Source organism: Malaya genurostris, chromosome 3 (genome assembly GCF_030247185.1).
Source record: "Malaya genurostris strain Urasoe2022 chromosome 3, Malgen_1.1, whole genome shotgun sequence".
Classification (NCBI taxonomy): domain Eukaryota; kingdom Metazoa; phylum Arthropoda; class Insecta; order Diptera; family Culicidae; genus Malaya; species Malaya genurostris.
Window position 1 is genome coordinate 197,482,138 of NC_080572.1, and position 26,867 is coordinate 197,509,004.

General features: G+C 38.3%; 3 protein-coding genes across 7 annotated transcripts in view; 2 read left to right on the forward strand and 1 right to left on the reverse strand.

The window, feature by feature from the left end:
* Positions 1-2,877: 2,877 nt before the first annotated feature.
* Positions 2,878-11,011, reverse strand: LOC131435070 (cohesin subunit SA-1). Its single transcript, XM_058602563.1, has 6 exons — positions 10,877-11,011; positions 10,700-10,788; positions 9,351-10,640; positions 5,737-7,216; positions 5,284-5,672; positions 2,878-5,223 (listed from the first exon to the last, which is right to left on the reverse strand). The coding sequence occupies exons 2-6, from the start codon at positions 10,780-10,782 to the stop codon at positions 5,007-5,009; spliced, it is 3,459 nt and encodes a 1,152-aa protein (XP_058458546.1). The 5' UTR covers positions 10,783-10,788; positions 10,877-11,011; the 3' UTR covers positions 2,878-5,006.
* A 4,187-nt stretch (positions 11,012-15,198) lies between these two features.
* On the forward strand, positions 15,199-17,000 carry LOC131435071 (elongation factor Tu, mitochondrial). The gene is made up of 3 exons (XM_058602564.1): positions 15,199-15,363; positions 15,452-16,311; positions 16,400-17,000. Exons 1-3 carry the CDS (start codon positions 15,324-15,326, stop codon positions 16,904-16,906), a joined length of 1,407 nt encoding a protein of 468 aa, XP_058458547.1. The 5' UTR covers positions 15,199-15,323; the 3' UTR covers positions 16,907-17,000.
* A 5,751-nt stretch (positions 17,001-22,751) lies between these two features.
* The window catches only part of LOC131434427 (sphingosine kinase 2-like), a 70,198-nt gene continuing 66,082 nt past the window's right edge, over positions 22,752-26,867 (forward strand). For 2 of the 5 annotated variants that reach the window (XM_058601125.1, XM_058601123.1), the window contains exon 1: positions 22,752-22,923. The gene's annotated coding sequence lies outside the window, so the exon portion shown is untranslated. The other 3 variants (XM_058601122.1, XM_058601126.1, XM_058601124.1) reach the window with 3 other exon arrangements.

The following is a 26,867-nucleotide window of genomic DNA, read 5'->3' on the forward strand; positions in this document are numbered from 1 at the left end:
GAGCAATCAGCAAATTTACGTGTTGCTGATCAGTTTCGGCATTTTATTATGCCGAGCTCAAGAAATGGTTTTAAGTGTGTAATACATATAAATATTGGTGAAGTAAAAGCGATCATTTCTATGTATAAATGTATACACATATACGCAAAGGAGTGAGTGTGTAAGCATACATACATACATATATAAGGTTCGTAATTGGAGGTTTGGGTGTATTTTATTTTTCGGATCATCTTTTCAAAATTATTAATTTCAATAGGATTTAAGTTCAATTTGTTTTTAAGTCCTGTCAATGCGGAAAGTATACGAGTACATTTAACAATCACTGGATGATACAAAGAGAAAGCCTGAAATCACGAAGTGTGATATGGACGAGAATATTGATTATGTTGGTTGAGAATAGCACCGAATCTTTGGATACTTCTGTATGTTATTATTTTTTCTCAAATAGAATATGTTGAATACTTTAGTTAATAAAGCTGCAAAAATTAATTACCCAAAATTGAGTGTTTTAGGAAAATTTTATTAAGCTATTTCAACTAAACGTTTTCTTCAAAACAAACATCTGATCAAAATGAATTCAGAGCTATATTTTTGACCGATATAACATTTGTCTAAGTGTTTTCAAATGATAAATAATTGCATGTTATAAGGGGAGAAAGTTTTCAGAATGAATAATTATCTCTACTGGCAACAGTGATCCCGAGGCATTTATTATTTACAGCAGGGAGCAACTGGAATAAGAAGAGAAATATTTTTCTGGAAAAAGAAGCCAGTTGTCTGGTCCTGTCCTAGACTTTTACCAAATTTTCCCCTTACGTTCCCAAATCACGTCTTATGAGCAAGGATAACTGTTTGGGTTGAAATAATTCTATTCTTAAAATTAGTGTTTTATGCAGGAGCGTCTTCAGAAAAATATTTTTTTAAGTTTAAAGGATATTCCATGGAAGACACCGGAGAGCGAATCGTATGAATTTTCGTTGAATCGCTTCAATGCATTGGGTATCGTTTTGGTAATAAGGTGACCAGATAACATCAGCATACTCGAGAGTTGAGCGAATTAAAGCGCAATACAGAGCTTACAGTCCTTAAAACAAGATGCGCGTTTGAGAACAGTTTGTGAAATATTATAGTCGAACTTAAATACAGACTTTTTGCGACTAAAAGAGATGACGGAGCATTTAGTGGCATTTAAAACCATTTTGTTGATGTTACACTAATTAGTTAAATTATCCAATTGTTCTTGTAAGAACTCTGAGTCAGCTGCAGATTTGATTCTATGAAATATTTTAAAGTCATCTTTAGAAATTTAATTTAAAATTTAGATCGTTGAGATACAATAAAATTATAAACGGTCCATGGTGACTTCCTTGAGGAACTCCAGAGGTAACAGCAAATGGTGAGGCAGGCTCCTATTTTCACTATCATTTCATGACCAGATAGATATGATCGAAGCCAATTAAAAATTATCCCTTAAGTCACATGGGACTGCAGTTTACTTAACTTGGAGATCGTTATGTGATGATTGATTTTGTCGTATATAGAATATATGAAGACAAACACGAGAATAGGTCCTAAGTGCCAATGAGAGTTTCTCTTTGTTCACTTTCTCTTTCGATTATTACGGTCCTATCGGTAATCCCTCTCTCTAACTCTTTACATAGAATAACGACTGAATCCATCGACTTTCGATCTGTAGTTAAGAAATTGTTGGAAAATACAGGGATATGCGGTAATAACAGAAAAAGTGAATAAACAAAGAGAATCTGTCAGTTGCACTTGGGACCTTTTCTAATGTTCATCGAGGTATATTTGTAGTCGTGCTTGTAAAGAAGGTATGATGAAGGAAGGGTAGGTTACTAAATTTGTGGAAGTTGAAGACTTTGGCATGAATCCATGCTGAGTCTCAAATATGTAGTCAGAGCAACTATGTGTTATAAAATCCAGAGCTATAATTTCAAACAGCTTCGATACAGCGCTCAAACCAGCAATTCCACGGCAGTTGGAAACTATACCCTTGTTCACATAGGATTTTTTCTATATTTTAGGAAAAATTTCAGAACGCAAAGAACAATTGCAAATGTTTGATAGTGGATCTATTAGAACAATTTCTTATCACAACGGATGGAATCCCGTCGGATCCAGCACTAGATGAGTGTTTCAACTTTCTCTTCTTTGTTTCTTTTCTTGTCCAACTTTGCTTCGTGAGTCTGTCGTGCATATTTAGCTTTAGGAATTTGATTTTTATCACACACAAAATTAGTGACCAAATTGTCGAAGAATAGCATTCCGTTCTTTGTATTATTGAATGTGTTTTCACTGAGACGATATCTTCCATCAAACATCAATATCTTTGGGTGCGAAAATCTTCTTTCGATTTCCGCATTAGAATGGGGAAACGCAATCACATATATAGAAAAGTTGTTGTAATTCCTGGGAACAGCTCTGCTGGAATAGGAATTTGTACCACTCGAGATCGGAGAGCATAAAATCGATATTTTGTCCACTGAAGAAAACATTTGATAGAACCGCCTTCTCCTAAATGTTGGTTTCATCAAGGTGAAAATTCACCAATTCGACCAGCTCGACCAATTGCTGAAACGTTCGCCCATCTTTAATATTTGTGATGTTTCATAAAACTCACAAGCTTCAAAAATTTGCAAAGAACTTTTTTTTTCGAACTATTGATTCACAAATGTGAAATGATGTTTTTTCGCGCGAAATCCGCGCCATCGCATCAAAATTTGAGCAGAAACCGCGCTAAATCCGCGAAAATCAAAAAACCTTGCATACTATGTTCCAAGAGTGTAATTGGTTGGTTCAGAAGACTGGCGGTTTGGAAGGTTTCGAGACGGTAAGAAATGTTAGAATTTACCCGTTTTTATAAGAAATCGTTAAAAATATGAAGTAATTAAAAAATTTTCTGCCGATTTGACAGCTCTTACTGAAACAAGCAGCGCCTCTACATTTCATTTTGGCGTCATTGTACCAATTGAAGAATCCAACCAACTCTTCTACGATTGCTGCGCTGCTCGAGTGGCGAGCTTTGAACTAAGCGATGGTGATAATTTTCAGATTTTGCTTTCGAAAAAATGCCGGGTTTTTATTTTTTTCTTCTTATGAATCGAATACTAACATACACAAAAGGTGTGAAAATTTGGTAATATCAAATTCGAAGAAGTGAGGTTGGGTACTGTTTTCATATCTGGGAAATTCTTTGTGTTTATGGTTGGATTTTGAAATTAATTGATAAATTATGATCAAAAGATGTTTTACTCGTCTATTTACTCATGTTTTATAAGCCAAATCAAATCTGTATGTGATTTGAAGATTTCAAATTCAGGGCTTGCAAATTGAAGCAACGAATATTAACAAAAGAGTTTCACCCTGTGTGCTATTCACACACACACTCGTATGTTATGTAGACAGACCCTGTCAGCTTGGAGCGATCTCAATCTTCAGTTCAGCAACGCCATCGCACGGCATCACATTCAACATATCATGTCAATTGTATGGGTGCGCAGTGCTGCTGTTTTGGCGCGCACGAATTTGACATTTCTCTCCCCTATCTTCTATGTACGAGATTCGATGCGGACTCATCTGAGGGCACCACGCTCGCAAAAAAGGATGTTGCCAATGATTTGTTCGGGAAATGTGAGAGCTGGATATCTTGTTAATATGATGTCTTTGGTAGAATTCACAGCGCAGCCCAAGCAAGGAGAGCTGCTTCGTTCATTCATTAGTTCATGAAGATGCCCGCTAGCTGAGACCTATGCTTCATCAGGTTAGCATTTAATGAAAAGTTCTTATATTCAAGACGCCTATGAGGAAACAAGATTCGTAACTTTTAGTTCCGATGAATATTATTTAAAAAAAATGCTTTTTGTGTTTCTAGGATATATACACAGTGTGAACTCCCGAGAAACATATTGATCGTTTTGAAAACGGGCTCAAATGCAAAATTTATGCTATACAATGTTTGAAATGTGAACAAATTTGGCCATGTGTTTCATGTGTTTACTGAGATTGAGATCACAAACAATTTACCAAGCAAAGAAATTGGTCTGCTCAGTAGCACATACTCTCACGCATCCAGTTTCTCTCGGTCTCTCATTCAGTTATGTCAAGCAAAGTGTTCACAGCGGGTGTTTTTTTTTGTTGCTTCATTCGTTGAGGATTCACAATACAAGCCCTGTTCAAATTTCATCCGAGATTTTCAATTGTATAAGACAATTTAGAATCATATGTTTGATGACAACACGTGAATAATCATTTTTTTACCCATATTTGTAATGTTTCGTCATTTACATTCGTTCAAACTCAAGTAAATTGAAAAATTCGTCCAATTGTTTTCTAAATACATGAGATATGTCAAAAGAATCACCATAACGCTATCTCGTGATGATCACTCTGATTGGATTCTTCAATTGGCTTCGGTTGAAGTCGGTATACACGAAAAATAAAAACTACCTTTTATTTCCTTATTTTTTACTTAATTCTGAATTCTTTTGAATCTTCTCTTACATTCGCTCCTTCCATTGTTGTCAAAACAGAAAGAGCAAAACCCCCCAACAGCGAGAGTTTCGTTCAATAAGCTAAAATTAATTAAACGGTATAAACCTAAAATTGAGTCAATACGACTTAACTGTAGAGTAAATAAAACTCATGCTTAAGTTTTTTTTTCCACGTGCCTTACGGAAACTACCTCAAGCCACTTTACCTAAAATTAGGTTATTGAACGGAACCCCCAAATTGGGTGGAATGTGGTTAATTGGATTGTTTTGCGGTTCCGTGTAAGTAAGCGGAAAATGCCTTAGTGATTAGGTTTCAATAAATTTTCATAAAAACTGTAAACAATTTTCCACATTGCTAAAATCATTTTTTCGATTTATGTAATACAATCGGCGGCATGATTACAATGTGATAACCGGCGCACTGATCATCTTTTTCTTAAAATGGCGGCGTGGCGCGGCGGCGTACAGGTCTAATTATGTTCACCTCCCGGGCGCCTACGCAATATAATCCTGATCGTCTTCATCATCATGTTCCTCCTCATCGTCGTGGTCGTAATCCTTCTTTCTGCGAGAATATGCCCGTTTCGAAGGGACCGGCATTTGATCGGTTTCACCGTGTAAGAGAGAATTTTTATACGTCATCAATGGTTGCCAGTCTTCGGATCGGCTGGATGGAATGCCGGCGTTTAATCGACGCTCCAGAAAGCTAAGACTGAAAACAAAATTACAAACTTAGTTTCAACATTCACCAATCAAAACCCAGTTAACTCACATCAATTTCTTATCTTGTTTGATAAGTTTATTTGTCAACTCAGCTAGCACCTCAAGAAAGGCAATGCACGGAGGCGGTGCTGACGGGTCTTCGAATGCTTCATTTGGAACGGTTACGGCAAACAGAATGCCGGCCCGATGAAAAACTGTGATAGCTTCTCGGTTCTTCACGGCATCCAAACCGAACGAAAGAGCGAAACGCTTAGCCAACTCTTTCAAATCTTGGAATTCCTGAGAGTTCTTGGAAACGCGGCCCGCCGGAGAGGCTTCCTGGATGTCTTTGAACATGTTGATTAAACTCAAACACATGGTCAGCGCACAGTTAACCTTGTTGATTTCACGCGTCTTCCCCAAAGTCGTTTTGATGATGTCACCGTACTCGTTGTAACACTGAAATTCCGAAAAACAGTTTTACCAGAGGTTCGTAAGTAACCAGAAATTCATTTGAATTTACCCTTAAATAATGCTTGAAGATCTCTGAAGCCGACTTCATCGGTAAGATATTATAGACAATCAACTTGCAATAAGCAGCTAAGAAGTTCCTTCTTTTGTGCAACTCCTCAATTCGGGTTTCATCATGGCCTTCCTCCTGTTCCGGAGAGAACACATTCGTCTGCACAAATTCATTCAGCAGTGCTTGCTGTTCCGGACTGGGAATGTAGACCAATTGACGAATCGATTCATTCGGGTGGGTAACCAACTGATCACTGAAGACCACCAACAAATCACAAATCGACATGTAAGCTGCTTCCACTATCGGCGCGACTTCGTAGGACATCAGGTTGTTGCAAGCACTCAAATACTTTTTTAGGTTTTCTCGCAATTCATCGACTTCCGACGCCGCAGATCGATCCATTGTATTTTCCAAATAGTATAGACCCCATTTGATCGAGAAGAAGCACGCCTCAATACAATAGACGAGTGCCTCGTGGGGAATTCCGTTGTCCCCCGCATTCTCCGAAAGACTTTCCTCGATATCCTGATAAAGTGAATCGAACAGATTCCATGGATTCAAATTGTGACATGAGTAGAGAATGGACACTTTTTTCAGACTGATGTTGACATTGTAAATCTCATCCTCGTTTGGCGTTTCCTCGCCGGCAATCAAATTACGATAGTCGTCGATCGCTTCCTTGTAGCGATTGACACACTCATCGATAACATTCGACCGGGCCACGTCACAGCGCGTGTAGATAGCACTGCCCTCGGTGCAAAGAAACTCGAACGTTTTCGAGCAGGTGTCCAACACATCACGATCCACGTGAATCGACATGATGTGTGTCATTTTATCCAACAAAGTTTGCAAATTTGCCTCCTGTCGTGTCGTAGTGTACAGCTCCAGATCAAAGTATTGAGGAATAGCCAACAGATTCGTTAACTTTTCGCTATCCGCACTGTACTTATTGAGCAACAGCGGAAGGGTGTGAATGAAATGTTCCGTTAGTTTTTGTTTGTCATCCTGAACTTGTTTGATCTCTTTCGCACTGAGTGTGAGCTTTCGACTGCTACCCCGTCCTACCGGAGGTTCTCCTGTGGCAGCCTGTCTTACTGCACTAACCATTATCTCTATTAAGGTCGATTCCTGTTTGTTGTCCAGCGTTTCCTCCATCTGTCCCGGTTCTTCCAGCAGCAAATCCGTCATACACTCCCAATCCTTCACCATCGGATTGCTATCGATGAACGAATCGACCAGATAGGCGCCGTGTTCGTGCAATTCGGATTCAATGAAGAACTGAACCAAATCGCGCAAAAGTGGTGTATTCGAAAGGCGCTGTTTGCCCCGTTTCGTGTAGGTAATCTGGGCGTCCGAATCAAGGCAGAACAAACGAACGTTCAGAAATTCTGCCGCTGCTTGAGCGACACCCCGGTGAGATGAGTACACCAATTCGTACACAATTTCACAATCCTTGTCCGTCAAAATGTCCTGATGTATCCTTTAGAAGAATAAAAAAATATAATGAGCAATTGACAATTACGCAGCGGTTCAGTCAGTGCTGGGAAAATCATTACAGAAAAAGATTTCAGAAATGTGTCCGGCGCGGGCGAAAGCACATTCATTCTTTTGATCATAGGTTTTAAAATAATTACTGGTATTTAATTGGACTATATTTTTTTCGATTTTGAAGACTTGTGAGCTGAGCTGAAGTCGATCGCCCGTAGTTGCAATTCGTAATTGACCGAATGAGTGGAAATGTACAATGAACCAAGAAAATGAAGCCTGGGAGAAGCAAATCATTTTCACTGTACATACCCACTCACTCCTAAGTTTTTATTAAATGATCAATAACGACGCTGGCTACGACCCAAAAAGATCGAGGATTTAAAAATCTGTCATATCTAGTTGGAACAATTGATAAAATATTGCAAGACAAATACAAATCAAGACGAACAGAGTCTATGTTCCAGTTCGGTTTCACATCTCATCCAAGTCAGTCGATAAACCAAAACCGCTTACGTTCGGGACAGAAGAAACCAAGTACAGTATTGTGTAGTGAACAATAGAACGATCTCGAAATGAGTGAACCAAACGAACAAAAGCCACCGCCGGTACGAAAGAATACAATTATTGTTGACTTCAGACAGTGCAAAATTCGACCTTCGATGCGAGAACTTGAAGGTTTGCTTAAGGAGCAAATGCATCTTGACATTAAACGTGTGCATTTACTTCAATGCAATAAGACCAATAATGTTGTTTATATCCAGTTCTATAAAGAGTGGGATGCAATTCAATTCGCTAAAGACGATAATAATGTGCACTATGTGGAGCATGAAAATATCAAGTACAACATTCCAGTATATATGGAAGATAGTGCTATAGAAGTGCGTGTGCATGATCTTCCCTCAAGCGTCACCGATTCATATATTCGCAAACGCAATGTCCCAATACGGAGAGATTCTCTCTATGGAAAAAGAAAAGTGGTACGTTTGTTACGCATGCGCTTGAAGAGGCCTATACATTCTTATGTGACTTTCGGGCAGAATAAAAAAATTCCGTGCAAATCACTTGTTACCTATGACAATGAGATGGCCACATGTCAATATTGCAAAAAGCTGTTCACTACGGTAAGCCATGTGATAAACCGGACAAGGAGACAACTATACCAAAGGACAACGGTGCTTCCTTCACACCAACCCTAAGCAACCCCAGTACATCTGTGACAGTTACCAACAACAGTGAAGCATCCCCTTTAACGAAACCATCCAACGTATCCCCTATAGAACCAGCTGCAATTAACAGCTTACCATCTAACCAACCATCCACTGCAAACAATGTACAACAAGGCGCATCTACAGCAACTAGCAACGAAATCAACAACAATACCACGGCAATGGATGACGAGACGAACCACGCACAAACTGCCCCTCAATCCTCGCAGGAGGAACATGGAAGCTCCTCTCCCCCTAGAAAAAGGGTGACAACGAGATCCAATACAAAAAAAAAAATTCTAAAATCTCAGCTAAATCGGCCACGTAAAGCTTGTACGCAAATAGGCCTGAATAAAATATCTTTTAAATAAAAAAAAGAGTCTATGTTCTTGATTTGCGTATTCCATGCGATGCGAATAAAAATCGATCAAATGAGGCGGTCGCACAATTGCACATTAATAATGAACTAGTATGACGACTGATTGAACTGTTTGGTTGCCTTGTTTCAGATCAATAGCTCGAACAATCTCATAGGAGTGATTCTTGCCGATGTTGTCTGAAAACCGGATTCAGCTTCAGCAGCGACTCTTAGAGCAAATTCAGCAGCTAGAAGCTCTATATGGAAGATCTATAATAGAAAAGAAACTGGAACAAACGTATCCCCAGCAAGCCGTTCTAGTTTTATTTATTCGACCAGTTCTTCTGTCCAATTTAAAACTGGTCTACGATGCCGTTCTATTTTTTTGTATATTTGAAACACGAGTAAAACACTGCTGGGGCTGCCAGTTCTTCTTGTTTCAAAATCCAGATTTAAATTTTGTAACTGACATAAATTATGCATCTAGAACAAAAACACTGCTGAATATGCCCTTAAAATTTAAATTTTTCCCAACACTTCCTGAAATAACGAATTATACTTACTTCAAAATGTTGATCACCAATTTGACCGCATGGACGGCCGCTTCAAACTCTTTATCCAGTGTCATAGCCACAATGCGATCCTTAAATTTAGACGTGAACAACTCCAACTTTCCTTTGAGCTCCTCGTTCTCATAGAGCGGCAGAAGGGCCTGTAGGCACCTTAGGCGAACCTCGCCAACTTTATCGTGCAGCGTCCAACCGATATACTTGAGATATGAATCGTCCAGGAAATTTTGCGAAAACTTCTGCATCCATATGCCAATCTCCGACATACAAATTGCCCTAATCTCCGGCAGTGTGTCCCGGTAGCGATGAACAAACACAGACTTAAACATGTACGTCAACATGTTCTTTATTTCATCCATATTTTCCTCCAGCTCGGTGCGCTTACCCATCAGAGATTCCAAACGATCCGGGGCTCGTTTGTCGCGAGTTTTCAGACGTTCCGCATCGTACTGCCGGGCGGCATTATCGAAGTTTACCGACACTAGAAGTGCTACGTCTACCAGCGCCGTCATTAGCTTCATTGCTGCCAGTGTGGCGGTGTGCCGAAATGCTCGAACTTGTGAATCAGACAAACCCGTCAGCAGAGATATAACATTGTCCATGAGGAACTGGTCGTAAATGATTGAATACTGACACTGCTTGACAAGTGTCTGGACAAAATCACAAAAATTCATTTTGAACTTTTTCCACTGCTGGCCAGGCATGATCAAGGGATACTCATGGCTGTCTTCATCGAATTCCTCCGTCATTTTACGGATAATTGCAGTGTGCTCCATAGTTTGCTGCATTTCCGGTGTAATTTTACCTTTGCATCCACTAGCGTGCACAAAAAAATTCATCAATGCAATCAATGCTGAATCCTTGTCCACCTTGTAACTTTCAATCCAATCGTCCACGATTCCGGTGATGGCTGATTTGGAATGTCTCAGAATAAAGTACAAACTTGTTTCATCCGTAGTACTCTCACGATCAGTGACTACTACGCGTTCTTCATTGTCGTGATGATATGCGCGTTCTCGTTTTTCGCGGGGCTCTTTCGGTGCGCCTTCTCCGCGAGGTTTCCTGGGAGCTTTGCGCTTTTTTTGCTGCTGTTCAAATCGTGCCCCAAAAAATATGTCATCGTCATCTTCATCGATAATGGGTGCCTTTAAAGGAACTCCACCTCGTGCTCTCAACCGGGTCATACGACCTCCACGTCCCCGGCCGGTCTGTTCTTCTGGATGAGCATCCTCGGAAGGACCCTCCCCAGCACCACCCGAGGACCAACTTTCATTGTGCGGTTCACTAAAAGTAACAAAATAAATGTATTCAGTAATTCAAGTTCAATTGTTTTAACCACCAACTTCGGATATGGAAGATCCAACGGTTCATCGAAATCCGGTGGTGGTTCATCCATCCGAATTCGCTTTCCACCTCGTCGTTGCATTTTGGACTGGCACGAAAATTAAAAACATTGGTATAACAGAAGGTAAATAAACAAAATCATATACCTTATAATATTATTTTCAAAATTAACTTACCAACAAAAGAGGATGATTTCCTCTTGCAAAAATTGATTTTTAAGTAAATTAGGCTGTTAATAAAACTGAAAATACAGTAATTATCGCCAAATAAAATTATTTCAACTATTTCAAAGATGTCTGGCGTTTGTTATGTTAGCTTGGGTGATCATAACTGTCAAAGTTTGTGTTGCGTCACCTGAGCGTCACTATAGTTACGCTTGCGATGCTTTTATCGAAACGTCGAAAAATAAATGATCGAATCAATTCGGTAAGGGACCCTTACACGACCATTAATAATGTAATTTTTAATGATTACTAAGTGAAGACAATCCAAATTTGTAAATGGAATTCATTATTACTGCCCTTGACCGCTCACTAAAAATGACATTACTTGACAATAATGACATTACTGGTCATCGTGTAAGGTCCACTCAACGCAACATCGATGTTGCTACGATTAGAGTTATAGGCACGCACACAGAGTGACGACAGCTGTTCATTTGGAATGACAGCTTTGTTCCAAACGAGCAAATGACCCGTCAAATACAATGTAAAGCTAACGAAACTACCAACATTTCGGATTGAATGTTTTGAATTGCCGCATCCGGAAACGCCGCTGTTTATAGTGATGTCTGAGGAATTTGGCGAAGGAGACTGCTTATTAGTTTAGAGAGTTGTAATAATTTCCATAGGACCGGAAATACTGTCAGCATTTAAAACTCTTTGCATGATTTTTACAGTATTCGGTATCAAATGCGAGCCTTCCGACAAACTTTTTTTAAATTTTTTATGCTACATGTTTTCAGGTAGAGGCTTTAAGCACTACTGGCAACAAATTTGTAAGCCTCCTTTAAGAGTTAATAAAATGAATTTTTGATCCTGAATGGCGTGTTCATAATGTTGAGAAATTACAAACAAAATAATTGACTAGATTTTTAATTACTCATGATTCGGTAATTTATTTTTTTCATTTTTCCGTTTTATTGGATTGCCGAATATTCAGTGAATGTTTCGCTGAGCAAACAGTAAATCTTATGCTGACGATTTCGGCAATATTTGACGTTTGTCAAATTTGAGGGTGCCGAGACGCTCAGTAATTTTATTTTTGCCGAGATGATTGCTGATTACTCGGCTGTGCGAATCTCGGCATTTTTTTGCCGAGACTCAGTTAAAAAATGTAAGTGTGTAGGTTGTTTTTCTGATGCCGTATGTTACATTCTGAATACCAGTATTTAGTAAATATTTAGCAATCGAAAAGTTTTCAACATCGACAATCACATAATTCCTTCGTAACATGGCAGACTGCTCAATAAAGCGAATTCAAAGGATTATGACGCCGTATGTTTTGCCATGCTAGATAGTCTGTAGTCTTTTTATTTCTACTGATCGATGATCACAAGAGTTACAGTTACGGAGTAAATTCGATATTTTCTAATAAATTCATTTGCAACGTATTTTGGAAGATTTATGTACTACGCAAACATATTACCGCTTTAACCCCTTAACGCTCAAGAGAAATATGTTTCCCTTCTTTAAAAATCGTTATAGATTTTTCAATTATTATTAAATAGATGTTTTTTTTACTGAATGTTAAAGAAAACTTATTTCCAAGGCGACAATTGTGTTTCTGAACGAATAAGTAAAAAGAACTATCAATATTTATTGCACTGAAAAAGTTTGTGCAAAATGTCGTATAGAAAATAGAACACATAATAAATACGTTATGTGCAACTTCCACAAGTACATGAAATCGTTTCGTAGAATGCCATAACTAACTATTTATTTTACTATTCTGATAATTAAAGCAATTAAAGCAATAAATTAAACCCAATTATTCTTTTATTCATTTCTAAGAATCAACGGAAAAAATATTTCCCATGAAATTATAGGAAACTTTAGGTTTTTCTGGTGATATTCTTTTACTTTAAACCCCCAATAGCTAAAATATTGTTTTGATAGGCAGTGTTGGTGATTGCCGAAAATTTGACAGAAGCTGCTATATTGCTCTCTATATTGTATACAACATTTTCAATCCGTTAGAAGATGCTACAAGAACTCGAGTCATTCAATGCATGAACCGCAAGAGAATTTCTACATTTCTTCGCTCCACTTCATACTCTGAGTATTTCACAGCCCTTGAAAAAAGAATACAGTCTGATAATGATCGTTGCTGTGTGGAATTTCCCAAGAGAGGATCGCAAGTTGACAATTATCGCAGAAAATCGAATCGATGGTTCAACTTGATGTTTCTCATACTAGGTTGCAATATTTCAAAACCCTTGTTTGGAGCATTCACATACATTTTCATAGACACAACTTATACAAAGGTTATATGCACATAGTTAGAATAAGCGGCAATAGTAAAATGATTCTATCGCAATTATCCACTGCCCATACAGAATCGGATCGCGAAACGAGAATAAGCGACCGTTTGTTGCTTCAGAGAGGATCTCCACTGCAGCGTGCTAACCTTTGATTCTCAGAAATGTCATCGAAAGAAATTCGCTCTCGCACTGGTGTCTATTCTATGTTAAATGAGCCATGCCGGGTGTTTGTTGTTGCGATGATATTAGTCTCTCTTTGATGGCATTGATTCAATCGTGTGAAGAGTGAGCATTCTTTGATACGATAAAAGCCATCCTTGTTGATAGGAGCAGTGAACGTAAATAATTTAGAATGCTGTCGTTCAATTTTAAGATCCCGTCAAAATTCACAAGCGTCACATAACTTACATAACGGTATTATCAATCTGGGAATTTTTTAAATTTGGCATGCTGTCAGAATCTGATCTCGACAATGACAAATGATCTCTACGAGAAACGGTTCAGGCGGCGGATGTGTAAAAATCTTCTTTGATACGAACGCCGGTAGACTTCACACAAACGAGCGATTCCTGCGTTAAATTGATTGCAACCTTCGAGGCAGCTAAATCTTCATACAATAAAACAATTATTTAAAATCTAAGTTGAATACTTTCAAAAATCTGTAAATTTTGACGAAAGTCTGTGAAAAACTCAATTTTAAAGTCTGCAGCACTATATACGAAATTCAGCACTATATACAAATCTGCAGATCTGGTTTCTCTGCTTTTGGTATTTGTCTCCATCACACTATGCGATGCGCACTCAATTTCCCTGCACGATATCACTCATTCATTTGAACGACCAACACGGGGTACCGCTAAAATGCAGATTTGCTTGCAAAACTGTTTTCGTTCTTTTCATTGTAATAAACAGTTACTATGGTGAACTGATTTTTACCCTTCAGCGTTGCTAGTTTTATGGAAATACGATAAAGTACATTGTTACTCTTACAGTGTACCCTTGGCAGTGTACCGCATATTGTAAAATGCGTCCTCGAAAATTTGGCTAAGTATTCCGTATTATAATTTGTATTTGTTCAGGTTCTATTTACAGTCCTACACTCAGGCAAAAATATATGGAATATCATAATGATATCGTATGATTTTAAGTCACAAAAATGTCGTATGCAAGTCATAGGACCGCCTTATAAAGTCACGAAAATTGGAATTCCAACAACAAGCCTTATGAAATTCATACGCATATTTTAGGAAAATTATGTGAAATTTCTATGACAACCATAACTTCTCTCATATACCGGAGTTCATAAGTTGTCTATATGAAAACTCTAATAGTGATAGATGAGATGTATATTGCAGAGTCATAAACATAATAATAGAGGTATATTTTGCATTATAATCTTTCGAAATCGTGTTTTTGGTGATTTTTGATGCATCATAAGATTTACCTTATGATTTTCACTACTCATTTTGCCTGAGGAGGAAAACAGCCATTATTGAAAAACGCAAAAGCAGTTTTCTTCTCTATCACTAAATAAATCTTCTTGAAACGAACAAAATGGAATATTTTTTCTCTTTTGAATTTCCAATTTGCAAAAATGGTTGTCTTCTTGAGATTGTAAATTGACTCTTAAAAGTCGAAATCAGCATAGTTTTTTTTTCAATGCATTTTGGCTTAAATGCATAATTTTTAATCAAAAAGAAATCCGATTGTTTTAAATATTATATTTAAAAATTTTGATTAGAAACAGAAAACTTGTGACAACCAGCTGTACTTCCTATTATTAATATATTTTATTCTGGATCAACAATATTAATGATTTATTTATACTCGTATTTTGTTGCTACTAGAACAACACAAAAAATTGTTTTGACTATTTACCAAGCTGATATCACAAAATATTTTTCTCCGTGAGGACAATATTTGAAATTTCATTTGCTCGTGCGGAAAAAGATTTGTGAAATTAAAATTGACGACTTCCCAAACTTTCGACCATCAGGGGGAATGCCTTTCACGACCGTACGTCAAATTTCAGAATCACCACAATCGAAGTCTTACGCAAGAAGAACCGCAAGTGCTTTTTCTGGTGATTTTCACCTGAATATTCAGTAAATTGCATATAAAAAGGGAATAGCTGTACTGCAATGTCCACCTATCTTGCACTACGTACAATCCTTAGTCCAGGTAAGACTTGTTCTTTCACTAATCCGTTTGTTTGAAAAAGAAAACATCGTTTCGAAAAAGTAAGGTTAACTTTGTTATCATTTTGCAGTTACTCGCAAAAGTTTGTCGCAATTCTTATATGGCAGCGGAACTGGTTTGAATGTCGCTCGTTCTAGTCCTTTCATTTGTCAGCAGGGCTTGCAAAAGCGATTCTATGCTGAGAAGGAGGTTTTCAAACGTGACAAACCGCATTGCAATGTCGGAACCATAGGACATGTCGATCACGGTAAAACAACGTTGACTGCTGCTATTACAAAGGTTCTTGCCGATAAAGATTTGGCCGAAAGCAAAAAGTACACTGATATAGACAATGCCCCGGAGGAGAAAGCAAGAGGAATTACAATTAACGTTGCTCACATTGAGTACCAAACGGAAAACCGTCACTATGGCCATACAGACTGCCCTGGACATGCAGATTACATAAAAAACATGATCACCGGAACGGCTCAAATGGATGGAGCTATATTGGTAGTAGCCGCCACCGATGGTGCTATGCCACAAACGCGAGAACATCTACTACTAGCGAAACAAATCGGAGTGAACCATATCGTGGTATTTATCAATAAAGTCGATGCTGCCGATCAGGAAATGGTGGAATTAGTCGAAATGGAAATGCGTGAATTGATGAGTGAGATGGGTTTTGATGGAGACAACGTTCCAGTGATCAAGGGGTCGGCATTGTGTGCTCTGGAAGGCAAGAGTCCGGAAATCGGCGCCAATGCGGTGTTGCAGCTACTGGAGGAGGTTGACAAGTATGTTCCAACACCAACACGAGATTTGGACAAGCCATTCCTGCTACCGGTGGAATCTGTACACAGCATTCCAGGACGAGGTACTGTTGTGACCGGTCGATTAGAGCGCGGAACAGTGAAAAAGGGACAGGAATGTGAATTTGTTGGTTATAATAAGGTAAGTAGTAAGAATATCGCATAAAACGTGTAAACTATTTAAGCAAATGTATAAAATTACAATTGATATATTTTTTTCGTATTCCCAGGTGATCAAATCTACCATTACTGGCATCGAAATGTTTCATAAAATCCTGGAAGAGGCTCATGCTGGCGATCAACTGGGCGCGTTGGTCCGCGGCATCAAGAGGGATGACATTAAGCGCGGTATGGTCATGTGCAAGCCGGGATCGGTAAAGGCAAACGACAATTTTGAAGCACAGGTTTACATTCTAAGCAAGGATGAAGGTGGCAGGCATAAACCCTTCACCAGCTTCATTCAACTGCAGATGTTTTCGCGCACTTGGGATTGTGCGACCCAAGTACAAATTCCTGGCAAGGAAATGGTCATGCCTGGAGAGGATGCTAAGCTGCATTTACGGCTCATGAGGCCTATGGTTTTGGAACAGGGCCAGCGATTTACGTTGCGAGATGGTCACATTACGCTAGGGACCGGTGTAGTGACGAAGGTTTTGAACCCGTTGAATGAACGTGAGCGATTATCTCTGGTTGAAGGTAAGAAGGCACGAGAGAAAGCAGCTAGCGCTAAGGCTTAAATGAAAGCATTGTCATACATATTGGGTAAGGATGGCTGAATTCATGTCATAGAGTTGTCATAGCATCGTATTGTTAATATAATGTCTGAAGAGATGGCTTAATTTTCAATTCAAGAAATTCCTTGGTCACGGTCTTACATTGAGCTGCAGTGCTTTTATGTTAAGGATATTCTAAATTTCTTGGCTTTTTAAACATTCTTGAAAATTAACGACTATCTAAAGATTTAAGCTTCACCTAGCAAAATAAAAATAAAATTCAATTTTGAAAACATATTTTTAAGACGAGGGTTTTCTTTTCGTTCCTTCGGAAGGAAGGAGATTCAAAAAATTCAGCAGCATTCTGATGGTATGAGACAGATTTCTGTTCTCTTACCTTACCTTACCTAACAGCTATAGGCCTGGGGTGTCTTTTGCTGTATCAAGCATACGTCTCCACATAACTCGGTCCATGGCTGCTCGTCGCCAGCCACTCAAGGCACGGATGCTTCTGAGATCACCCTTCACTGGATCGATCCACCTTGCTCGCTGCGCTTCTCTTCTTCTTGTACCAGTCGGATTAGATTCAAGAACCATTTTCACTGGGCTGTCTTCCGACATCCTTATCACATGCCCAGCCCATCGTAAACGTCCGATTTTAGCTGTCCGTACGATGGGTACCTTTCTTTCGAAAACACTAAGGGCGCGTTGGTCATCTGCCAACATAGTCCAGGTCTCGTGGCCATAGAGAACAACCGGTCTAATGAGCGTTTTGTAGATGGTCAATTTCGTGCGTTGGCGTACTTTTCTCGATCGAAGGGTTTTTCTGAGTCCAAAGTACGCACGATTCCCTGCCAAAATACGTCTATGAATTTCTCTGCTGGTGCCATTATCGGCGGTCACCAGTGAGCCCGAATACACGAACTCGTCAACCACCTCGATATCGTCACCGTCTATCAATATTCGTGGTGGGAGGCGTAGTGTTTCTTCTCTAGAGCCTCTTCCTCTCATGTATTTTGTTTTCGACGCATTTATGGCCAGTCTTATTAGCCAAGCTTCAGCTTTCAGTCCGATGTAAGTTTCCGTCATCTTCTCAAGGTTACGTGTCACAATATCAATATCGTCAGCCAAGCCAAAAAGTTGCACGGACTTTCGGAAGATCGTGCCACTCGTGTCGATCCTCGCTCTTCGAATCACATCTTCCAAGGCAATATTGAACAAGATACAAGAGAGTCCATCACCTTGCCGTAGCCCTCTCCGAGATTCGAAGGGACTAGAGAGCATTCCAGATACTCGGACGTAGCACATCACTCTATCCATCGTTGCTTTGACCAATCGCGTCAGTTTGTCCGGGAAACCGTATTCGTGCATTATCTGCCATAGCTGTTCTCGATCGATTGTGTCGTATGCCGCTTTGAAGACAATGAATAGGTGATACGTTGAATTCACGACACTTCTGGAGTACTTGTCTTATCGCGAAAATGTTTCTGCTCTCTCTATTTACAAATCAGTTACCCTAATACAAAATTTTACAGTTCTCAAAATGTGCACTCTCCCGACTAAAGGTTGATCCGCATTAGTCTGACCCAACTTCGACGTTTTTGACGTCTACTTTACTATGGGACGCCTTTTCAAATTTCGCCCTGCGGGAGAATGGGTAAAACTTCACGATATCGGAAATATGATCAGCAATTTATGATACTCAACAGTGAGATAACTATAAATAACACAAATAAGGTTTTCTAAAAAAATTTGGGAACAAGGAGAAAAATTCATCACGCTTGTTTGCCTTTATCGTACCCGCGAAGACGGCTTTGAACGCTTATACAGACACATATCATATCTTCTTAAGCTTTAAAGGCTATCCGCATTAGGCCGATCCGACCGATCCGAGCTCTCCGGCGTCTACTTTTTCTCTGTTTCGTCTATGTATGAGCTGCACATACAGCTGTGTGCTGGCAGCTGCTCCTAATTGAGTTCTCCATGTTTTGTAACAATTTTTCCTTTATCATGAAATTTACTCACCTGCAATACCAATGTTGAAGCACAACGGCGCACTATTTATTACAAAATTAAACACTTATACAAGATATCGCAATTTCGTCGTTGGAATATGAAATCTGCCGCTGTAATGAAGCTTTATGTGATACTAAAAAAAGCAGACGCGTTGATTGACAACTTGTATAGTCGCACAGAGAAAATACATATTCGGTCGAAAAACACCATACGACGATGTTCTTTCTACATAAATTATGTTGATATGAACATTACATATAATTCTTTCAAACTTTCCAATCTCTATCCAACTATATGTTTATTCATGGTAACATTATTATATTCTGAAGAAGAACTTACTCACATGGTTGTCATCATTATACCACAGACTAACAGACATGACAGTATGAGTAAATTCTTATAAAAATAATTTTTCGGGATGCACTAGTTCCACCTATATTGTACTGCGCGAACTATTTACTATCGGTACACCCCTTGTGTTATGTAAAAGTTTTTTTACTAGTTGGTTTCCCCTCGTTTGTCAACACCGATCAGCTGCTTGCAGGGATGCCTGATTTCATCAAAATATTTGAAAATGAATCGTCATAATAAATTATTGGATTACGTTGATAATATATTTAACTTTTTCGCGATGTTGGAAGGTAACCATTTATTTGACTCAACGTTGTTCATCTAGACTATTTTTTATTGTGTTGGTAGTTTTCACAAGTGGCGGCAGACCAGAAGCAAGTAAATACTGCAACAAAACGGGTTCGATTTTGTATTGCGTTGGAGGATGAGAAGTAGGCACAATTATGCATATAGTTTTGGCAATATGTATTAAATCTGTATCCTGTAAGAAATACGCATGGACGTATACAAATCAATATATTACAGGTAATTCTGTATGAATGGCAACTCTGTTGGTAAATGAAAAAAATAAACACAGTCTAGATGACAGACAGGATGTTTTTGATAGGGTAACGTGGCGCCATCATGACACATGTGAGTACTGTCCCAAATAAAGGAATATTCGAAATGATCGTTAGAATGATTGAAGAATCTAATTTGAGTGTCCTGTCTGTTAGTCTGTGATTATACTGCCCATACTCGCATATCAGTCCCATATGGATTTTGGCCATTTTTGAGTTAGTTCTCATATCAGTCCCACGCATTGAAAAGCAAATTTTAGTACCTAAAAAACGTACAAGTTGTATGATTTTTTTTTCAGGCTACTGGGTCAGTATTTAGCACTGGCAGAGCATACTTAAATTCCGCTAATGTAATGCCATTTTTGTTTCTAGCACTGCACATGTGTAGTGGAGCATCGACTATACTCGCTCCAACTTGGGTGTAATCAAGGTATCATTTCTGTCCTACACCGGTGTAGTAAAGCAAAGTCTTGGCATTACATTCCTTTTGTGGAATTTGGCCTTTCTGTTTCAACAGACTTCGCAGCCGATTCTTAGTGTACAGAATCATTGCTTGGCTAGTACTATGGATCCGGTGTAGTGCCACCGTTGAAAACGAAAACGCTATAAGATAAACTGTCTTTGAATTGATCTCTGGATACAGGAAATGTTTGTTTGCTAAAAAAGAGTGTATCATAGTATGGAGTTTTCATAAAGTAGGTAACTAAAACAAAAACAAGCTATGTCAATCGAAACTCCATGTATTCACAGATTTAAGTACGCTTAACAGGTGAGTTTACCCAAAAATCTTTTTGCTCTTCTTTGACTAACAGTAGAATTGTGTTGGCTGAAACCATAGAATGAAAACTAGTGAATATTATTGATATCATAATACTGAAAGAGTCGAAGAAATTTATAGAATTGTGTAATACCCATTTGAATGCGGTGAATCAAAGTATGGTCTCACTATTTAACTATTAATATTAATGTATTTTCCTTTTGTAGCTAGTACTATTTCGTTCGATTTAATTTCATGACCATCTGCGCGATATGCGCCTTTGACTGCTTAGCAAGCTTCAAGTGTTTTTCGTACTTTTCGCAGGCAGAACAACCATGACTTGAATCAGTATCTTTATGGTTTGATCGATTTTTATGTTGCTTAGCTATGGTGCACGTTTCACATTCTTCATTGCCAAGCTTGACAAGTGAAATGTTCAGTTCCTTGATAATTCTACAGAAGAACGTGTAGCTGACTGTCAACATAGAGTAAATTTCTTGGTAATGATTGTGCATTTCTTTCATGGTGATATCTGAGGGTAAATAAAGTCTAATGGAGCATGCTCACGCCGATAATGTGAAACTGTGGTGTTGTACAATAAAATGTGCGCTTTTACAGCATCCTTCTTCGCCACACTTCTGTCATACTTTCCTCGTTGCTTCTGTATGGCTAGTCCATCCACATCATAATGTAGACATCGATATATTATATTTCTGTTGAAACATGTTTTATAAATTTTGTTATGAATTGTTTTACCCGCAATGCTTCCCGTATCCAATTGTGTTAAGAAAGAATTCTCGGCAAACTTGCACGACGGTTTTGTCGGCTGATTCAAGGGAGAAGCGATAAGTATATAATTTACGAGGATCGTTTAGTTTATTATGATAACTGTTTCTCGTTTTCATAGGTGCCCGATTTACTCTTTCGCGAATAAAAGCCACTTGACCATTTTGGTCCATATTCCAGAATGCTTGACGAATATTGATTTGATCGTTTTTCGATATCCCATTAGTACAATTTTTCCGACATTTACAATGCATAAAATTAGGGGGATGTAAAATTCGGCGCTTCTTTGCAGAAACCAACTTACGATAGTCCTTTTTGGATATTTTGCGTTTCGATCGAAGTTCCTCGCTTCCTTCAGAATCAAACGTTTCAGCTCTTTTGCCATCATTTTGACCAAAACCTACAAAATCACTGTTTGAGCTGTCTTCTATGGAAGTGTTTCCACCATACAATTTAATTGCATCAAGAGCTGACATGATATAATAAACTTAAATAAATCGAATGATTAAAACATTCACGCGAATGGAAAATTAAACTTGACATTTTGCCACGTGCGAGGGAAGCATAGCATGCTAAGATGGGACTATTATGCGAGTATCTTTTCGTTCGTCAACAAAAGTACTCGCAAATGGGTCCCATCTTGTTGCGTAACAGATTTTACATGAACGAATGACAAAATATGCAATATTTCATTCCAGATAAAAAGTTTATAATGTTATCCATGTATGTGATTCAAAAGTATAACGGATTAATCAACACAGTGGCGGAAAAAAGCGAATTATTTCCAAAATTTGTATTCATCTTTTTCTCAACTTGTCGATTTTCAATATGGGACTGATATGCAAGTATGGGCAGTATATCACTTCTCAACTCTATTGTGACCGAAAGCTCAATTTCACCTTAATTGTAATTGTCATTGGGACTTTTTTGTTCTTATTTTAATGATTGTCAGAATTACCACGCCAGAAAAGTCATAAAGACAAATAGTATAGTCACGTAGTAGATTTTTTGTTTTAGTGCTTATTACAATACAGATGGTATATAATATGATATGATGGTCGTTACTATTATTTGAGTGTAGAGTGTAGAAATGACCATGAGGAACCGGTTACGGTTAATGTAATATTTTTCTGAGTGTACTATGATCTGTTGTCCATGGCTGCCAAGGTACGTCATGTGGATGGGAGGAAAAATACTTAAAACAAAACAATTTTTGGACAGCGTGTAAAGTGTGAGCTTCTTTTGAACGATTAAATGATTCTTCGATTTAACAGACCAATACCGACTTTTGACATTCAAGCAATGCACGTTCTGTCGATCAGACAGCTGACGGTTTGTTTATTTTGGACTTGCGCACGCATCAACACCATCGCAATTTTTGCTCGTGTCGTGTACAGTTCGACCGTCGGCCGGGTTTCGCAAGTTTTCCCACACCCTCGCCAGTAGATTTTATTATTGCTTCAGCTCTTTGCGGTACCGATCCGCGAACGAACAGCCCGCAGAACATATTCTGCAATCGAACGAATCGGGCGTGTGTGTGTTTTTTGTGTTTGCCCTCAGCGACTCATTTTGTAAGCTTCTCTCTCTCTCTATTTGCTTGTATCATACGCCCAGTGCAGGAATTGTGAGGCTATCGTCGGATTATAACCAAATAGCAGACATACCGCCGCGATAGTCAACATTTTCTTTTGAAAAGATTCATTTAAGCGTTTCGGAATCGCGGCCTCCACGGGTTTTGTTCTGCTGTTAGTGTGTCACACTGTGTATTGTTATAAAAAAAGAAGAACGTATTTTACGTTTCTGTGCGATCTTGTGCCTTGGGATCAGGAAAAATAATCGAGCTCAATAAGTGAAAAATGTGTTTATAATAAAGAAAAAGCAGGTATCCTAGTCTGCGCTTTATGAGAAGTGTAAACATAAGTCATATTCAAGTGTTTAATTGCGTCAGTCGGCTGAACGGAGTGCTAGCTTTGACAAAGAAGACAATGGCTGATAAGATTGAATGTACTTAACTATTGGATTTATACGGTTCTCTATATGGCACAGAAAATAGATAGGTGGATCTTCATTGGAAGCCAGAAGCCAGATGAATATTAGTGATTTAGAATTTGACTTGCTTTTTGCTCGGAACGATGTGAAAAAGAAAACGGTCCTAAAGGAATTCTCTATGCCCTGATAAAGCTTATCACTGATCACAATCAATTAAGTTTGATTCAATTCGTTCGAGATTGACTACTATCGCATAGCCATATCGTGTGTTGTTGGTTGGCTACACGGCGCACCAAACGTACGGGAAAGCAGCATGTTCGATGTTCATTTATGTAATCTCGTTTGCTTCCTGTTGTTCCACCTATCTGTTCAAATAGATAGGTCCCAATGGGTTAGAAAGTGGTTCATTCATTACATTTTTCTCTGCAGTTGATGATCGCTGGTTGAATATTTTGGTCTTAAAATATATACCAGAAATGCTATTTCGGTGTCCTTTAAATGTGAAGGTCGTTCTGGCTCGTTCTTGTAAAACTTGACTGGACTCGGCTGGATCGTTCAAGACGAGTGAATGTTTTTGATTACTTGTACGGTTTTCGAATTGTAACTTTATTTAAACTGTCCATTCGGTACGATGAAAATTTCCAGGATTATGTTGGACAACAAACAATCCTTGATTTTCAACAGTCAATATTTTGACCCAACGCGTGAAATTTCTAAATTATATGCGACACAAATATGTCTCTATCTTTCATATAAATACCGGTAAATCCTTAATTATGGCATAGTATGTGGAAGAGGAAATCGAATAGTACAACATTGTTTTTGCTTTTATAGTTTCGAATATCTGAATGGCAATCGAATCTAAAATGCTAATCCAACAAATTAATAGCAAGACTGTGTAGTTTGAGTATCAATTTTGTCGATGTTCGCTAGACGAAACGTATTTCTATTGTATCTAAAGCTAAGTTGGTTTCTATGCAATCTAAGCAGTAACCAATTTTAAAATAGACAATTTGTTTTTTTTTTCTACGCAAAATAGGATGGTGGATAATGTCAGGGACATAACCGGATGACATGATTTCGATTAAAACTGATCATTCAAATTCTTCAACTTTAAACACTGCTTGGACCTGGACTTTCCACATTGCTGGTCCAAGTCCAGATTGAGTTCTAAATCTTGGAATTAGACCTGGTTTCACCACATTACTGGATCTAGAACAGTTCAGTTTGGCGTCAATCGTGTTTGTGTTAAAACGTGTATGTTTCTTACTGAATTTTTTATTTATTTTTATTTTTTGGGTGTGTTTGATTTCTGTACATGGTAATGTCGGTCTGGTTAGTGTTTTCAATTACGAGGAAAATATAATTATCTGGACACAATTTTCAACTTGAAATTATCAACAGATTCTTGAAACATATCTAAATATTAATATCTATATTTCCATTCTACTTCTTATTACTTATTAAAACTAAATGTACTATAAATTTAAGTAAAACGTTAATTATATGTAGCGAAACAATCAAATATGCTTCAAAAAAGACTCTCCGGTTCAGCCCGCGGTTCCTAAATATTGAATTTCGGGTTTGTCTATTCTCTCCTGATTTGGTACAGAAACTGATGCATGTTTTTTGCAAGTCACAAATTGGGAATGGTAGCTGAAGGTGGAAGCTACAGCACGGTATAGATAACTTGGGTAAGAACCAAGTTGTAATAGATGCTTTTTTAAATTGCCTAATAGTGTCCGGCTTAGCTCCGGTCTCCCCTAATTGTAATTTCGAAAAGAACTTATCTTGCGATATACCCTAATCGTATATTGGTACCGATTTGAAGTTGATTCTGAACCTTAATTCTAGAACTGAATGGAATGGAGATGAATTCTGGAGCTGAATTCGGAAGCTGAATTCTAGAACAGAATTCCGGAAAGGAATTTGGAGCTGGTATTTTGGATTTGAATTTGAAAACTGTATTCTAGAATTAGATTCTTTAAAGTTAAAAGATGGAATCTGTAATTTCGTTCGAACTCTGGATCTGGCTTCTGAAATTCCTGGAAAAGAATTTCGGAACAGAATTTTGGAACTGGATTCTAGAATTGAATTCTGGAACCAAAATTATAGAATTGAATTCTGGAACTAAATTATAAACTTAAATTCTTGGTCAGGATTTTGGAACTAAAAGCTGGAACGATATTCTAGTATTAAGTTTGAGAAATTGACTCTGGATCTGCATTCCGAACAAGAGTTCAGTACCAAAATTCAGTTACAGAATCCAAATCTAGAATTAAGCTTAAATTCCAGGTCCGAATTCAGTTCTCAAATTTAGTTCCAGAGTTCATTTTCAGAACGAAGACCAAGAACTCAGTTCAGAAATTCAGTTCCAGAAATCAACTCTCTAAATTAAAGCTCCAGAGCTCAGTTTCAAAAATTAGGTTATATAATTCAGTTCCAGAAATGTTTTTCAAGATTTATGTTTAAAACTCAGCTCCAATACCAAATTTCAGTTCTAGGATTCAGGTATAGAACTCAGTTCTAAAATTGCGTTTCTGAATCGAGGTCCGAAACTCAATTCTGAAATTCGCTTTTAGAATGCATGTCTAATAAAATAAAATTAAAAAAAAACATAAGATCGATAGCAACAGAGCGACTTGAACGGAGAAACGTTAGATTACAAAGGACGCTAGTTAATCGACTGAGCCACAGAAGCACATATCTGCTAGAAGAATAATTGATACATATAAATCCAGACAGCGGCAATTGGTATTCGAAGGCAAATTACACTCGGAGCCTGTGAAATTCTATGCGAATGGAGTTTTGCGTCATTTGACACGTTAAGTAGTTATGAATTGTATAGTTTTTAGAATTACGTTACGTCATGTAAAATTCTTAATTTTTTTCTGTGTAGAATACGAGTTCCTAAAAGTCTATTCGCCTTATTCCGGGTCGATCCGGGAAGTTTTTTCCCTCATCGGCGATGGCTGAGCTGCCGGCGTGTGCATGTATTGGAATGCCGGATCCGACATAAAATCCATTTTTTTGCCACCGATATTCCCCGCCGGATTTCTCGCACCGTGGGCACCAGGAAAAACTCGGCGAGGAATATCGGTGGCAACCAAATGGATTTCATGTCGGATCCGGCATTCCAATACATGCACACGCCGACAGCTCAGTCATCGCCGATGAGCAAAAAAAAACGTTCCGGAATAGTGCGAATAGACTTTAACTCAATGTTAGTTCCGAAGTTTTATGTAAGACATGAATTTTGGAACTAAATTTTAAATTCTAATGCTGAACCAGGATTCCGGAACTGAATTTTGGAATTGGATTCTTGGACTTATTTCTAGAACTGAATCTTAGAACTAATTTCTGGATGTGGCTTCTGTAATTGAATCCTGGACTTGAATTTTGGATCTGAAGTTTGGAACGAAATTTCAGGACTTTGTGAACTGAATTCAGGACCTGAAGTCTAGAACTCAATTCTGAACCTAAGCTCTAAACATGAATTCAATTTCAGAGATCAGCTCTAAATTCC

Excerpts from the sequence above, each read along its gene's own strand:
- LOC131435070 (XM_058602563.1), bottom strand. The coding sequence starts at position 10,782 with ATGCAACGACGAGGTGGAAAGCGAATTCGGATGGATGAACCACCACCG. Across the intron at positions 7,217-9,350 it reads TTGGTGATCAACATTTTGAA|GATACATCAGGACATTTTGA; the intron begins GTAAGTATAATT and ends ATTCTTCTAAAG. Across the intron at positions 5,673-5,736 it reads TCTTCAAGCATTATTTAAGG|TGTTACAACGAGTACGGTGA; the intron begins GTAAATTCAAAT and ends TCGGAATTTCAG.
- LOC131435071 (XM_058602564.1), top strand. The coding sequence starts at position 15,324 with ATGTCCACCTATCTTGCACTACGTACAATCCTTAGTCCAG. Across the intron at positions 15,364-15,451 it reads ACGTACAATCCTTAGTCCAG|TTACTCGCAAAAGTTTGTCG; the intron begins GTAAGACTTGTT and ends ATCATTTTGCAG. Across the intron at positions 16,312-16,399 it reads AATTTGTTGGTTATAATAAG|GTGATCAAATCTACCATTAC; the intron begins GTAAGTAGTAAG and ends TCGTATTCCCAG.